Source organism: Melanaphis sacchari, unplaced genomic scaffold (genome assembly GCF_002803265.2).
Source record: "Melanaphis sacchari strain LSU unplaced genomic scaffold, SCAv2.0 Contig480_pilon_pilon, whole genome shotgun sequence".
NCBI lineage: Eukaryota > Metazoa > Arthropoda > Insecta > Hemiptera > Aphididae > Melanaphis > Melanaphis sacchari.
Window position 1 is genome coordinate 1 of NW_020271321.1, and position 17,281 is coordinate 17,281.

General features: G+C 42.3%; 2 protein-coding genes and 1 long non-coding RNA gene across 3 annotated transcripts; 1 reads left to right on the top strand and 2 right to left on the bottom strand.

Moving 5' to 3' along the window:
* The first annotated feature begins 4,479 nt into the window (after positions 1–4,479).
* Positions 4,480–9,705, top strand: LOC112598373. Its single transcript, XR_003114887.1, has 3 exons — positions 4,480–4,528; positions 5,181–5,237; positions 9,480–9,705. It is a non-coding gene; the product is annotated as an uncharacterized LOC112598373 (long non-coding RNA).
* Positions 9,706–11,336: 1,631 nt separating this feature from the next.
* Positions 11,337–11,756, bottom strand: LOC112598371 (death-associated inhibitor of apoptosis 1-like). Its single transcript, XM_025344798.1, has one exon. It carries the CDS (start codon positions 11,742–11,744, stop codon positions 11,337–11,339), a length of 408 nt encoding a protein of 135 aa, XP_025200583.1. The 5' UTR covers positions 11,745–11,756.
* Positions 11,757–12,013: 257 nt separating this feature from the next.
* LOC112598372 lies at positions 12,014–12,691 on the bottom strand. The gene has a single exon (XM_025344799.1). It carries the CDS (start codon positions 12,689–12,691, stop codon positions 12,014–12,016), a length of 678 nt encoding a protein of 225 aa, XP_025200584.1.
* Between the last annotated feature and the right edge of the window lie 4,590 nt (positions 12,692–17,281).

Genomic DNA, 17,281 nt, shown 5'->3' on the forward strand with positions numbered 1-17,281 from the left:
CTGTGGACGCATAGCCGCCACCTCTCTGGGTGGGGCCGACAGTTGGAGTTGGATCGGTGTTAGCCGTCGCCGCCCGGGGGGCGGCGCCGTTTACATCTACCGCTACGAGGAAGCCCCGATCCGTCGGTACGGGCGCCTTTCCACCAGCGCCCGCATCGAAACCACAAATTCCCTAGTGTCGGTCCACCCGGCCGCGCCTAGGCGCGACTCGGGCCATCGCCTCCCGGGGACGGCTCGCCAGGACCCTCACAGCAGGTCAAGGCGACCCGGCACCCGTCAGGTGATTACATCGTCCTCGCGGTTACCCACGATTCCGAGGGGAGCGACACCGGCGCGGTGGCCTCTTCCCGAGGGGACGGCAAGCCGTCCGCCCGGTGAGTGACTCCGCGCCACGGGCAAACCTAGGCCTTCACGCCCGTGGAACGACGTTTCCGTCGCCCCCCGGATCGGGAAAACGCTCCGGCCTGTAGCGGACGCGTACGGAGCCCAACCCCGCACGCCACGCTGGCGACCGGTGTCGTTAGCAGACGTTCCGCCCTGGCAGTACCAGGCCCGAGAACCACTGCTGGAGACTAGCGAAACCAGGCTGTGGTTTCGCTAGATCGCTGCATGGCACAGTACCGGCATCGAACACGGGCAAATACCGCCCAAAGACGCCCGTTACTGGCAATGACGATGGCGCTCCAAGTCATAGCCGGAGTACCTCCCCTCGACTTGGAACTAATTCGGCTGGCTAAGATCGAACGGGATAAGAGCGCCGTGAGGAGAGGAAACAAGTCGGCGTCAGAAGTTGCTGGAAAGGCGAAACAGTATTACGACACTACCAAACGCATCTGGCAGGAGAGATGGGTGTCCAGTGACAAAGATAGGCGGACGGCGATTTGTTTCCCGGACGTCCGGCGCAGGCTCGAGAGGCCGTGGTTCGTTCCGGACCGCCTCGTCACGCAGTTCGTGTCCGGACACGGGAATTTCAATTCGTCGCTCTGTCGTTTCAACCTCCGAGGCGAGGCACGTTGCCGATGCGGTCTTCCGGAGGAAACCGCAGAGCATGTGCTATACGATTGCCCATCATATAGCCAGGAAAGAAACAAGCTCGCAGCCGCAGCGCAAGCGGAAGGTGTGGACTGGCCGTGCGACTGCGATACTATGACCTCCGCGGAGGCCATGTTCCTTGCGTTCAAAAACTTCTCCCGGAAAGTCCTAGAACGTAAATATGTAGGACGACCCCGAAGGCACGACCCGGACCCCTAATTTTAAAACCATAGCGGACGGGCGTGTGGCTCGAGGGCGTACGTGCAGGGTACGACGCACAGCCAGAGACTTGGGGACAGTCTCCGCTATCCACGCGGGCACAAATCGTCCGAGTGGGCCTAGCCGGAACGACCGTCGCTGTCATCGATGGTGGCAGGGCGAAAACCTGCGAAGTACCGGATAATGGCAGGCGAAGCGGGACCCGATAGCCGGATCAAAAGGGCCCTAAGACGGAGCCCCCACAGGATCGTCTAACGCCCTCAGTACTAAGACCTGCCTAGCCGTGAGCGAGGGATGGGATACCCTGTGGGACGAACTGAATGCCCGACCTCTTTGGATACGGGACGGACGGGACAACTCGCGGGGCGAATTGGGTGCCCTCACTCCCTATGAACAAATTCTTGCCTAGACCGAGAGCTCGAACTAGAGGGGCCAGACCACCCGTCGGGCGAAGCACGTGCACGTATTCAGCCGGCTCGGGGCTTGATACGAGAGAGGCACCGGCAGAAACGGCAATCTGTCGATAAAGAGCAAAACCGTACGCGCAATAAAGGGGTCGTCGCGGTACACACAGCGGTGCCCCGATCGACCTGCTTGCGGATAAGGCAGTTGCGAGGGCCTGAACGCCGGGTTCAAACCTTGTACCACGGGACTTGGAGTAAGCCCCGTTGAGTCGGCTTACTAATAGCGCCTCGACGCTCCGGGAGTGCTGGACCCGAGGCGCACGACCGCGTGGATTCACCGAGGACTCACGCTCGCCCGCACCGGGAAAGGCACACTTGAGGAAGGACTCGTGGTGGTTGTGGGAGTACCGCCTTAGTAGAAGGGGTTTGACTCAGGCGATAATCCGTCGGCCCTGGCCGCGGCGGTCACTCATTATGGCGCCCGTGGTGAGGCGGCGCCCCGGGTGGGATCCCCGGAGTCATCCGGGACTACTATCCGGAAGAGACAACCCCGCGGTTATATAAAGGTGCTTAGTGTCTCCGGGCATCCCGGAAGTACTGGTCGACCCCGCAACACACGGAAAGATGTCTATAAATTGTATTTTTTTTGTGTGGTCTTTTTACATTGGAGTTTCTTATAATAATTTCAGTATCTGCTTGAATACAATACAATACGTCTATGCAATTGAAAATATTTGGGTGCGTAGTATAAAATTGGGAATTAAATTTTGAATGAAAAGATTCACATGAATTAGTGGTACGACTAACACTACTGCTTTTTTCTGCCCAAATTAAAAGTGGAAATAAAGAATTATTGTCAATATTATTTTCAACTAAGTAGTCCATAAATTTTCTAACTTTTTCATTATTTGGTTGTATCTCAGCTAGTTCGAATGAAAAGCAATCGCCGACTGATTGCGGATCTAGAAATGGTAGACCAAATATATACATCCAAAATTCACCAATTTCTGTTTTTTGTTTATACTCTGTTGAAAGAAAAATTCAAAATTTTATACCATGATTGTCCTAGGTGAAACCGACAACCACGAATCTCACTCAACTGCTAAACTTCATGTATTGCGTTGTGTATAGCAACTTCTAAATCAAAATATACTTTTTTTGTTTCAAATTGATTTATAAAAGTTAAACAATAATTATTGATAATTTTAAAAATGTTTATGTACGATTCTTGATTTTTATCATTGAGTAAAGTAAAAGTTAAAAGTATATAATGATTATTTTTCATTACGTGGACTGTGAAAAACTGGTAAAAAAATGTTGTACAATACGAGAATGTACCATTAACATATTATATTGTAGATGACTTACTTAAAAAATTTAAATTGTCTTCTGTGCTAAATAATAAGACCCCCTTTTCCGCATCATTCGTTTGTAAAAATTGTTTACCATCAAATGTTTTTACATCCATGGTTTGTAAAATATCGTGCACTTATTGTCTGTTTTTGGGTAACTTTGGACGTACTGAAGCTCGAGCTTGGAGCAAATTGTGTTTGATGTATTTAACATCTTGCGTCGTTATTGAATTTGTTGAATTTTCTCTTAAATATGAAAGCAACAATTTGGAAGGGCGTTCACGTAAACTTTCGACAGCTTTTGTTTTCAGTCCGTTACTAATAATTTGGCGTTCAAGTTTATTCTCTTCATCTGGATCGTAGTTATAGTTAAGATTGGACGATTCCCATACAACATTTTCTTGCAGGTTACCAATTCTAAAATAAACTTTCATCCTCGTTTAGTACATTTGAATCGTTTAAATGCATTTTGAGGAAGCTTATGGTAGCTGAATTCAAACTTATTGACTATTAAAATTAATTCTCCCTTTTCACTTTTCATTTTTTCAACCAAATTAATTTTATGTATAGGTAAGAATTACAAAAAATTGCAACGAACTGCGACGGATACGTAATGCTATTACTGCATTTAATGATATTAGTGAAATACTGCACTATACCTATATAGGTTTTATAAATACGTTGATAGTTGTGACCGTTTTCGGATTAATGAGTTGGTAATTTCAAGACTAACCGGCACTGCGTCGCTAAAAATATTACAGTCACGTACTTTTTCAACTTTTATATTTTTAACGTATAGACGTACATAAAGTTGAATTTATTTTCAAAAAATTTTAATAACCAATAGATTTATAAAATAAATGTGTAGGGAGTCAACTCAATGCATAAATCTTGGGAGTCAATTAAATACGTAAAAATTATGATTACCTGAGTTACGGAGCCAATTCAATAGCTCCGTGTAAAACAAAATATCAAAATAATCGATGTGTTTGTCGAAAAGCTAAAAAAAAATATAATTCGAAGTACCATAGTAGTTTATCTTGTGAATATAATATATTTGCATGAAATAATACTTAATTTTATCGATTCAAGTTATATTTTAGTAAATAAATGGAATATTACCCAAATTGTCTATCAATTGTAGACATTTTATGTATTGCTTAATGCTTATTCATTGTCAGCATTCACTGGATAAATTAAAAAATCGTTATATTTTTAATTATAAATGAACAATAAAAGTTCTGCTTTTGTAGTTTTCGTCACTACGGTAGGGGTTTAATGTTATTCATTGATTTTCTATTACACGCTTTGGTTAAACGTTACAGAAGCTGTTCAAAAATCGATCAGAATCAGACATTTAACCATTCTATAAAAAAACCAAAATTGAGGAAAGGTCCACATTAAATACACTACTGTTACAATACATATAAATAAAAAATGTAGTTTTTAACAGAATATATTTTAATGACTTCTTATAATTGTATTTTGTTATAGAAAATAGAGAGGCAGTTTTGAATACTGGTAAATTATATTTTTGTATAACAATTTTTATTGCTCGCGTATCCTTAAACTTGTTCGTATTACATATTCTGTACATAGTCACATTAAAATAATTATAGTAAAAATCGCAATTAATACTCGATAGGTATGAATTATTTATTTTCGCGAAAATTCTATGTGTATAAGGATTTTATACATAAAATACATGAATTTGAATGACGACCATACCACTCTGAAAGTGTATGGTTAATTGGTTATGACATCCACCGTTTCCATACTTATCCAGAAATAAGATACGTCGTCGTCTGTTGCGCTCATTATCTATCTATTATCTCCACTTATACGGAAATGTCATCTACAATAGTTATATAATATACATATTGTATAGTTATTATAGATTCATATTAAAATTGCAAATATGATTGTATTCGTATAAGACTTAATTCATAATTACAACGAGTTCCATCGTTCATATTCTTGTTACTTTCCTCGTCAAAAACTACCATGAAAGCAATTCGTATATTGATATACATATATACACATAAATGCAATTACCACAATACAAAATTATCGTATTATAATAAATAATCCTAAAGAATGCATTGTCGTTTAAATAGTTCATTAAGCAAATTACCCTAATATATAGTAGATATTATATAAATATATTTTTTAGACTACACAAAGAATTACTACCAATATCATTTAACAATTATTAAGGCTCAAAAACTTAGTACGTATTAAATTGTACACTAATTATTAATAATATGTTTTTAATAGTAATAAGTTAAATTTTAAAATAGCAATAGTGTGATTGTACCGTGTAGATACCTAAACTCAAATAATGCAATTCATCGAAAATAGGATCACAACAGTTAGCTAGGTATATATTAAACTAGCTTAATTACCCGGTGTTGCCCAGAAAACTCCTTTTATGTGTAAAACGCTGTGGAAGCGTTGTTGAAAAGAAGAATGTCTTTTTGAATGTAAATTAAATAATATTTATATTTGTAGCCACATGTGTAATTATATGGGTAATATACGACACTGTACTGACTAATGTACAACACTTGCCAGTAAATGAGGAGCATGTGAGACGGTGCTATACATGTGATACGAAAGTGAATAAAAGAAACATGAATCGTCTCCCTCCACTTGCAGAGCACGGTGAGGTACCATATTAACCTACGTCGATGAGCTCCATGTGTTTACGGGCACCGTAAATATTTTATATGTCACGCACGTTCGAACTGCTGGTAGTGCGTAGTGCAAATGAAATGAACGTGTTTAATGTATATAATTATAGGCACTGTGGCAAGGAAATGGAGAGATAATAACTAATAAATATAATTTGTATGTGCATTGGTTTATGTTATCGATATGCACTTTATCGTTCATTATAAATTATAATAAAATAGGAGTATTGGTGTACGCGCGATTCATGAGATTATTTTTATCGATAAACTTCCCGGAACATATTTTTATCTACACGACGACGACGAACAAAAAGGATAGGTTGCAGGTAACTGGAAACCCGCGTGCCACCGTGTCGCTCAATACGTAGTGGCGGTGAGTAATTATAATTGTTAATTACTTCACTAAAACGCAACATTTTTGAAAATCCTATCTTATTGCACGGTGAAAATATGAGAAGAACCTCTATTCCAAATTTTAAGTCCGCACGTTTAGTAGTTTTTGAGATACAGCGATCAGTGAGTCAGTGATATTTGGATTTTATATGCATTATGCATAGATAAATGGACTGTAAAAAAACTTTTATTTTATAAATCTTTATTGTGTTTTAATCATGTATGATAATAAATAGTGAAATTACTTATCGTATGCCAGTAAAAAAAAAAATAATATCATAAAATTGATAATAATCCACACACCTGTGGTACATCTCTCCGTGAGTTGCGAGGCCCAACCAGTTCTTCCGGGGTTACCCCGGGGACACTCTAACCCTTTATGTAGCCGCGGAGTTATCTCTTCCGGGCGATAGATTAAGATGCGTTCCCTGGAGCCAGGCAGCAAGGAAACTCACCCGGAACGCTACCTCCACTTAGGCGTCATAACAAGCTGCAGCCGCCTCCAGGGCCCAACAGATACCGTCCGAATCAAGCCCCTTCTACTAAGGCGATACTTCTACAACCATCACGAGTCCTTCCTCAAGCGCGGCAGCCCCACCGCAGACAAACGCAAGTCCTTGGTGAACACCTGCGGTCGACACTACTTGACGTCTCATAATACTGTGTCGCCTTTCACCAGCGTCTGACGCCCACATGTTTCCTCTCCTCACGGCGCCCTTGTACCTAGTAGCCTTGTACCCTTGTAGCTAGTGGAGGTACTTCGGCCATAACTTGGAGCACCATCGTCAATGTGGTCTTATACGCGTTCGTTATTGCCAGTAACAGGCGTTTTTGGGTGGTGTTTGCCCGTGTTCTGTGCCGGTATTGTGCCATAAAGCGATCGATCCAGACCGAGGCCACGTTACCCATACACGGTAGGAACACTAATTTAAAGAGAATGCTTGTCGTCCTCTCTTTAAGGCCCCAGCTTGTCTTTGCAACGAACATTAATCGATTGAACAGCGCCACTGAAGGCGCTTCTTTTTCCGCCAGATGGGTACTAAATTTCCTTTGCAGATCAAACATGGCCCCGAGGTATTCCGCCTCGGGAGTCATTTTTATCTTAGCCCCCCCCCCCCCCCAAGCCGCATGTTAAAAAGCTTACTGAAATTTCTCTTTACCTATAAGGTCTGCGACTTGGCCGCCGATAAGGTGTGTTCTTGCTCATCTTGACGCTATTTCTAACAGTGCGTTAGCATGTTCCGTGAACTCCGGACGGTATTTCCTGGAGATGAGCAGCGCTAGCTCATCCACATAGGCGACAATCTCTGTACCGGGTGGATGATCGCCGGACAACAGCGGGTTGACCACGTACCTCTAGAGGTCAGGTCCAAATTCTGAACCCTGCGGGCAACCTTTTGTCAGGGTCGTCGAGAGTATCATGTATCCAATCGCCAAATGAGCCTTTCGGCCGTTCAGGAAGCTCTTTGTTAGGGCGATCAGCCCAGAGCCGCAATTTACACTTTACATGTCTTTAATCAACTGCGCCAACCAGAGGAAATCAAACGCCTCCGATATATCCAGGAATACGCCTATGACGTATTTCTCTCGCCTTTCGTCTGACCAATTCAAAGCATGTGTTATCGTGTCAACGGTCGATAGGTTCTGTGTAAAAACAAATTGCCTGGCCGACATATGGAGGACCGTATCTATACAGATTCTTGCCTTCATAATGTGTTCCAGTGCCTTAGCTAGAACGGATAGTAAGCTAATCGGTCGGTAAGACATAGCCTCTGTCGGGTCTTTATCGGTCGATTTCCTAATGACAACCAGCGCCGCGTTCTTATACCGGCTCAAAAATGTTCTCGTATCCAGCGAACTGTTGAACACAAACGAAATTTGGTTTTTAAATTACCTAACCTTGCAGGATTCCTGCCGTGATCTCGTCTGGACCTGGGGCCTTGCTTGTTTTCATGCACCATATAGCGTCTCTAACCTCGTCGACTGTGCACGGTCAATCGAGTCGAAGGCAAGACACGAAATGGTTGGTCTCCGGCATCTGAGATACCACGCCTTCGTAATCGTCAATCGTTGTACGTCGTCGCCGCCGCAATAAGAGTAGTGTTGATGAAAAGGCGACGGATCGGAGGGACATATTGGGGGGCATATTATATTTTATCATATTTTTATTGCATACTAAAAATCGGTCTTAAAAGTACTTTATTTATTATGACTTTATATTTTTAACCATTTTCCCTGTAGAGCTGGCCGATTGATCAACAAAAATTAGTACGGTATTTCAATGGAACAACTCAGTTTCCTCTCATTATACATTAGTGGCTATTTCACTATTTTTTAATTTTACTTAGCTTCGTGCCATTACCGTCGCGCTGGATAATATAAAAAAAAATAATTTGCCAGCAGCCGTGTCTATAGCGAATAAGCAACCCTAAGACCCCCTTATCTATCACCAGCTAAATTTTTTTTATGTAGTAAAATTTATAATTTAAAACTAAACCAACTATTCATTTTTACTATATTGACGAAGAGTTTGCGTGTATAATATGTAAATGGGTGCGATTGGAAATCACACGTCAGATAAGAAATGCAACATAATACAAATGTCTCTACACAATCTGCACACAATCTCCTTATGCATTGACTTGAAGTCTTGAAGTATAATAATTGTGGGTTTAATACAAAAAAGTTATAATTGTCAATTGCACAAAAAAAAAAAAATGATCTGATAAGACTCCTTTAGTTTCTGAATGTGCCTAGAAACGGACTAATATTTCTGAAATAGATTCTGCTACATTTTAATTGAATAATAAACCTCAACAAATGATCAGTTTTCATATAATTATATAGTAAACTAAAATTATTTTTATTCTAGTGTAGGAATTTACAATTGGTGCACGATAATCAAAAATATTTAAAAGGGTAGTTTTTCATTCACAACTAGAAGATTTAAAAGTTATTGACTTAAGAATTTTTTTAAATTATTATACATTTACAAAAAAATAATATTTTTTAGTTAATTTATGTATAAATCACAATATATTGTAATAGAAAAACTATACTTTGAAGATTTAATTCATCTCAAATTTAATTCTATACGATATTAGCCCTTAATCTATAAGAAAAACACAATTTTATTAGACGAGATTAGTTCAAATTAATAATGACCATTTTTTATGTTGTATCTTAAGTTTTTAAGTGGTTTTTTGTTCATTTATTTAGTGTGTTTATACATATTATGTTCCACTATTCATTAATGTAAGGGACGAAATTTAAACGAATTTATACTTACATAAACTTCATTATAATAAAACATTTAAAATATACCTATTTCTAAAAATCATGAAAAAAAAAAGATTCATAATTAAGGTATTTATTTTTGTTTTTAGATATGCTTACGTTAAATCCTCAGATTTGGTGTAATGAATACATCCGCAAATTAATGAATTCATTATAATTAAATGTTTTAACTATCGACAATATTAAAGACAACTGGATATATCAAGCTTAGTGATGAAAATATCAAAGCCATTCAAAAATAACCACAAGATAATAAAAAATTACCTTATATGTTGAAATAATTAATATTCAAACTCAACGGGAACCCACATTAATTATATTTTTAATTTTTACTCTTAGGCTCCAAGAGCTTGTTAATTATAAATTATTTATCTAACTTTTGTGTTTTATTTTTTTGGGCAGAGGGGGCATGTAAAAAACTTATTATTATAAAATCGGCTATTTAAAATTAAAAATTTGAATTAATTTGAAATTTTACATCAATCAAAATAAAATACTGGTTTTTCTGTTAAGTATGTTTTTTACGATACATCGTAATTGAGTTTATATCTTTTATGGATGTATTAAATTCCAAGTTAAGTGTTCTTTGAAACCTGCAGTTCCTACTGGTAAAAAGCATCCTGATTCGGATCAAAAATTTATTTAGCTTTGCTTGCTAAGATCCATGTTTGAACCCTTCATTAAATTGCTAAGTTTAAAAAATTGGCTCTTAGTTGATACCTCTGCAACAAATTTCAGGTCTACGAGTTTGATAGACATATTTATGATTCGCTACACACTTGCACTTCAGTGCACACACAGTCTTGCCTTTAATTAAAATATTCTACTCAATAACACCATACTATGCTAAAATTGATTCAGATCCCAAACCTATCTTTTTATTTAAATTAACAGTTTATGAAATACTCTCACAAGATTTATTTTCCGGACTACGTCCAAAAAGATCTAGGATCGGCATTTAGCTTACAATCAGTTCGAGTAAAGAGCGATTACTCGTATTAGCAACTTTTGAATTCAAATTTATGACGAGTCTAGATAATAGAACACTTGTTTAATTTCTGGAACAACCGAACACTAAATTGGGCAAGAGCTCACACCTTAAAACATATTATCTCAGGATAGCATGCACAATATAAATTAAAATATTTATGAAAGTTATCAAAATTTTGAAGGTCACAGTTAATGGTGAATTTAATAACAAAAGTGTGGTGATAGGACCAGAGGGAACAGAAACCATTTCTGATTTTTCTATTAAAATGCTGTAGTTATTAGAAAATACTATATTAAGAATATCCCCAAAGTGAATCGAGAACCCATTAAGTTAGAAAAAATTATTGAAAACAAATAAATCGGGGATACGCTGCAATCTAGGGCCTGAAGACGAATAAAATATTAGGCCATAAACGATCACGCGTTTTCAATAAGAGATTTCTTTTGCGCGTTTCAATCACTTGGACAGAAGTGCAGCAACGAGGTAATCCTTATGCAACAAGAGATTCCACTGGAACGTGATGGAAATTATGTGTAAATTGCATCCTGAAGATTTTTCATCAACAATAATATATATCAAAAACAATTCTAAGAATATTTACGAAATGCAAGGCCGCAGACTACAATAACAAGGAACTTATTCCATTTATAAGTTAGCCCAGAGAGCAAAAATATCTGATGTACCATTGCCATTAAGACCTAAGCACTTTCAACTATTTGGCCACTATTTAACTATTTAACTTATACTATGTTTAATTTAAATAAAAAACCTTATGTTCCTTAATAAGTGGTATTTAAATGCATTTATTCAAATTATTAAATTAATTGATTGCTGAAAGTACACACGCAACAGTAACAATATTTGTGGCTCATTACGAATATTTTTTAATATTTACTTGTAAAATCATAACTATTTAGTATTTATTTATTTTTTTGATGGTTTAATAGCAAAAATATTAAATTATAGTATCATATGTCTTAAATTCACAATCACATTGACATACATCGTTAATCTTTCCGTACTTATTTATTATATTTTCAACAAACTGATTTCCTTTTGATAATATAACGTATATACACTTTTGATTCCATCTTGTGTGTTCAATCCATGGAATATCATCTTTTTCCCAATTATGTAAGATGAGTCCACAGCAAAAACATTCGACAATATCTTTTTTCCCTGAATATTTAAAACCGCTTTCAGCTAATGAGTATTTATCTTGAGATGAAGTTAACGGGAATAAGTTGAATGTTTTCAATCTTGAAGAAAATTTTATATATTCTGGGTATTTAGGATAATATGCATTATTTCGTACTAAAAAAACTAGTGAACAAAAATTGTTGCTAAAATTTTGAAAATTCATTTTTTGTAAAAATAAAGAACTTTTTAATAAACAATAAGTCTTGATCGAATGATGGTTTAATACTAACTAAACTGAACTAGATTAGATTATTAATTTTAAAGTTTGAAAAAACTTTAAATTTAAAATTGTAGTGTGACCAATATAAATAAACTGTTTTTGTGTTAAACGAAAAAAAATTGAGTACAAGATTAAAATTACAGTGTAACCAATATAAATAAACTGTTTTTGTGTTACACGGAGACGAAAATGAGGAAGAGGGATATTCCCCCTTAAACTTTTAAAATCTCCCTGCCCAAAAGTGCTGTGAACATACAAATACATACTATTCCTGCCGCTCTGTGACCAGTAGAGCCGCAACGTCTGCAGCATGAGCTTCTGTCTGGGCCTTTACACTCTTTGGACATGTGTCCGAAGGAGAGGCACTTGAAACATCTTATCCTCGATCCGCCCAGCCTGACCCTACAGTTTACAAGCCCGACACGTATACGGCAGTGCGCTAGCATCTTCTTGCACGCCGCTGAAGGCACCAACACCATAGCCGGCTGGGTGCCGCCAAACCGTTTCCTGACGCTAACGACCTTTATCGCATCCCGGTTTATCCCAGTCTCGAACGCCACAGCACCTGCTACCTCCTCGCTGTCGGACCATTGGTCCAGGTCCCTGATTTCCACCATAGTCTTTTGGTGTAGGGATCTTATTTCTACGTTCTCTCTGGCTGTTCTCGAGACCTCCGCACGGACAACTTCGATCTGCTGTTGGTCTCCCTTCAGTTCGATCAGCAAGCTTCCTGCCTTGGTTTGCCTGATCCCAACGATATGGTCGCCAGTAACCTCGCGGTTCACGCCGCCACGAATTTTTTTGACTAGCTCTGGAAACTCTGACTTGCCGGTCTCTACCAGAATGGCCGGGGGGCGTTGTCTGTCCGTTGCTCTGGAAGGCCGCGTCATCTCCATAGGCACGTTAGTTGGGGGTGGAGCTGCGACTGAACCCTTGGTTTTGTTAACTCTCCCCTTCTTCTTCGTGACCTCCAATCAGGTACCGCTGTCACCAACGTTACTGCCACTGTGACCTTGAGCCGAACGGATGTCATTAACTTCCTGTCTCAGGGCCTTTACATCTAGGGCGATATCCGTTAACAAGGATATAGCAGTGCCATCATCAGTGTCAGCAACCACACTCGCCGTACTCTTTGCCGTACTCTTTGCCACCGTGCATGGCAAGGGGACACCCGCTAAATCCTTCAATTTGTCTGCCACTTGTTAACGCTGCTTACGGATACCTGTTGCGTGCCTGAACGCCGTCATTGCTTCGGCGAGTGCCGACTGGACGGGTTTCGCCACGTTCTTCACCTCCCTTGAAGCCTCTAACACGGTGATCATCCTTCTTCCAACTCTGTCAAACCATTCCTTTTCCATCTTCACCGTCCGTTCTAAAGCTTCGAAAAGTTGTTCTTCTGACATCTTCGCCAGCTTCACAACATCTATCAGCGCTGATTGGGCGCTGCCACTACTGGCAATGAGCTTATCGGCTAGGGTGGATCTACCGGGTTCCGCGTCGGTGTTGTGCCCCAGGGTTGTGCCCCGGCTCGAAGATTTAGTGCCCTCAGCGGACATGATGACTGTCTCAGCTCTAGTAGTGGGTAGGGTGGCGGGGGCCTGGCTGGCCACCCCCGCTCCCTTACGGTCACTTAATGACGACCTTAGTGGGCCCGCTACGTTAGACCCAGCTGTTACCCCGGATCCACCCACTACTGCTGGCATCTGGGGGTCTGTATCCCCTGATGCGGTAACAATATTCCTAGTTGGACTATTCATATTGTGTTTACAATTTTCTCTGCCATTTTAGCCCTACTGGCAAAGGGATTTGTATTCAGTGTTGCCTTCACCTAGGACGGCTGCCTGCCAGGCTAAGAGCCCGTCCTACCCTTTGGAACCTCCTAGTTGTCTCTCTCGTACGCGACCTTCGGGTATGGGTGACCCTGCCGGCGTAGCTCGCGGAGTCGACAAGAGACGTAAGCCCCCCCCACCACCTCAAGGTAGGTCCCGTCCGTGGGGGGGGGGGGAGGTTCCGGGACCTTTTTTTTTTTCCATGGTATCGACATTTGGGGTGGTACCGACCTCTCGATCATTTCACCCCCAGACGCCATCGTTTATTGAATCAATACAATTTACGTTGATTGTTGACCGTGCTCAGGGACAATCCCCCTGGTTGCGGCCTTACACGTTATGGTTGTACAAAAGGAAGGGGTTCTATCCCCTTTATTTCGCCTTTGGCTTACTATATAATAACTTAACTAAGTTGTTTATGCTAGAAGTTCTTGTCGCCTTCTTTCTTCAGCCTCTTTGTGGCTAGGTTAACCTAACAACTTCATACAATCAGGGAACTTAAATATAAAACTATTAATTTATACAACAAAAAATTTGGGGCCTCTAACCACCCTGAGGGGGCCTTCGGCCAACAAAAATATTACACTTAACTACTTTGTTTATCTTCATGGGCATCGGCTTCGGCTACTGGATTTGCAGCCTTCGCTGCCTACTTTATGGCTCACGTTTCGGTGACCGGATTCCTCGCATGGTAGGCACCTTGGTTCCGCTACGCAGGATCGCGCGATATGTCCGCTGTTCCCGCAACGCATGCACAGCTTGCTCCTATCCGCGCTGTCGCACTTGGAAGCAACGTGTCTGAACAGGTGACACTTAAAGCACCTGTCACTCTTTGGCTTCAACCGGACCCTGCATAGGCTCCATCCACTCTTAATTTTCTTCTCAATAATTTCCTCCGCCCTCTTCCTGCTCACAGAAACTGTGGCTTTCTGCATTCCACTCAGAGCAGCACTCACTTTGCCCATCTTTAGACTGTTATCTCCACAACTGGCACAGATTTCCTTAGTGATCTCTTCCATCGACGCTGTGGGGTCGATGTCCAACACCTTGATCACGGCTCTTTCCTCGAGACGTCTGACGTACCGAATCCGCTCAAGCAACCAGCCACCGCTCCCTCGAATTCAGCAAGGACGGTCTGTCCCCTGCCGGCCTCTACGAGGAGGTCACCAGCCCTCGTGTACCACAACCTCGGATTGATAGTCTGGTGGGCGTTAAGATCCACGCCTGCTTTCAGAGCTTCCGCTGCTGCCTTGACCGCCTGACTCTTCACCTAACCTTCTTGGAATTACCCACTACCTCGACCAGGATCGCCTCGTTCTTGAGCCGTGAAAACTTAGGCTTTTTGATCTTCTCTTTTGGAGGTGCTGTCTTCGTGTTGGCTTGAGCTTCTGCCGGTTTTTTGGGAGCCCTTGGCTTCGTAGCCACCGTAGTCCTCCTTGTCAACAGCGGCTGTACTTCATCTCAGCTTAGTAAGTTCTGAGGCGAACCTGCAAACAGTCGTCTTGAACTCGACTACCATGGCCTTGATTGGCTGGTGGACGTTTCTGTTAGTATCACAGAAAAATTTCAGGCGTTCTACGAGTTTTTAAACCTGAATCACCACAACTTCGACTTCGTCGATGCATGAGAATGGTCCCAAATCGTAGGCGGCTTCTTCTTCATCAGCTCTAGTAGTTGGTAGAGTAACAGGAGCCTGGCTGGCCACTTCTGCACCCTAATGGTTGCTTGATAACGACTGGAGCGAGCCCGCTACGTTGGACCCGGTTTTTACGCCGGATCCACTTGCTCCTGCCGACCTCTGGGGTACCGAAGTCCCTGAGGCGGTAACAATATTATCGTTGCAAGACTTCATATTGGGTTTTTATAGTGATTTCCTTCACTTGCGTTTTAGCACTGCCGCCAGGGAGATTTATATTCAGTGTTACCTTCACCTATGTCCGTTTGCAGTCGCTTGCAGGTGGATCAGACCTGCCCAACCAGATAAGGTAAGGCTCTGTGGTTTAGTCCGACTTGGACGGGACCGCTTTGTAAGACCTAGTTAAAGGCCCGCAAGCTCCCCCACCGCGTCAAGGTGGGTCCCATCAGGGGAGAGGTTCAGGACTTAACCTAACCTAATCTAACCTAACCTCCTCCCCACGCGATCCGCCTTGACGTGGCGGGGAGGCTTGCGGACTCTTAACTGAGTCTTACCAAGCGATTCCGGTCTTACTTAGACCAAACACAGAGTCTTACCTTAACTGGTTGGACAGGCCTTGTCCACCTTCAAGCGCCTGCAAACGAACATAGGTGAAGGTAACACTGATCACAAATCCCCCTGCCAGCAGGGCTAAAATGGCAGAGACAACTGTAAACACAATATGGACAGTCGAACTAGAAATATTGTTACCACCCCAGGGGCTTCGGAACCCCAGGGGTCGGCTGTAGTGGGTGGATCTGGGTTAAAAGCCGGGTCCAACGTAGCGGGCTCACTACGACCGTCATCTGACGACCGCGAGAGTGTGGGGGTGGTCAGCCTAGCCCCCATAACTCAAAATGTTCCTAGCGCTGTATCTGACGTGTAGCAGGTTTAGTCGAAAAGTCAAGAGCCTCAAGAGCCGGGAACTCTCCACCGGAGGCTGCTCGATTCCGGCACGCATGAGACAAAAGAAGATGCCCCTTCAGCTATGACAAAGCTGAAGAAGATTATGAAGGCCCAAAACGCTATCCTTAATGCCCTCTTCGCAGAAGTAGACACCCTCTCAGCAGCGAAAGCCCTCACTAGGTCGGACCGCATTAAAGAGAGTATCGAGAAAATTGAGAAAATTGCAGAGCAACTTGACACAAACCGTACTCCGCTCCACAGTACTCTCACCACAGCAGCCAGACTCGTCGACCGCGCTGAAGCCCGCCCAGCTCCAGTGGCCACGAACAGAGAAAACACGGCCAATATAGAAAACCAGAAAGCCATCCTGAAAGCGTGTGATGAACTGAAGGCATGCGTAGCCAAACAGCAGGAGGATATAGACACACTGAAGAGAAATCAGCTCAGACCCACATACGCGGCGCTAGCAGGCACACAGAATGCCACGCAGCAAAGTACGGCCCGCGGTAGTATCTCAGAGAAAACACAGAAGTCCTTCCCGCAACCACCCTGGACGAAAGTCGAAAAGCCTAAACCCAAATCCAAAGCCAAACCAAAGGGCAACACAGGGGAAAAAAAACCCAGACGACCTCTATCCGACTCAATATCGGTGAAGCCCGAGAGCGGCAAGACAAACGCGGACATCCTGAGAGCGATAAGAGAAAAGGTGGATATCGAGACTATCGGATCTCAGGTGTCTTCCATTACGGAAACCCGTAGTAGGGAGATCCTGATTCGGTTCAGTAAAGAGGACACAAAAAGTGAGGAATTAGTCGAGTCGGTGAAGACTAACCTAGGAAGCCGCGCCACCATAAGGGGTCTCGTCAAATATGACGACATAGAGATCCAGGACCTGGACGGGATCACGACCGACACCGAAGTGGCATCCCGCATCAGAAACTTCCTGGGGCTAGCCCAAGACGACTCAACAGTGACAGTCAAAAGCATTAGGCAAGCACATGCAGGGACCCAAAGAGCCACGGTCAGACTAAAGAGCATGGCTAACACGGGACGGAAAAAGATCGGCTGGA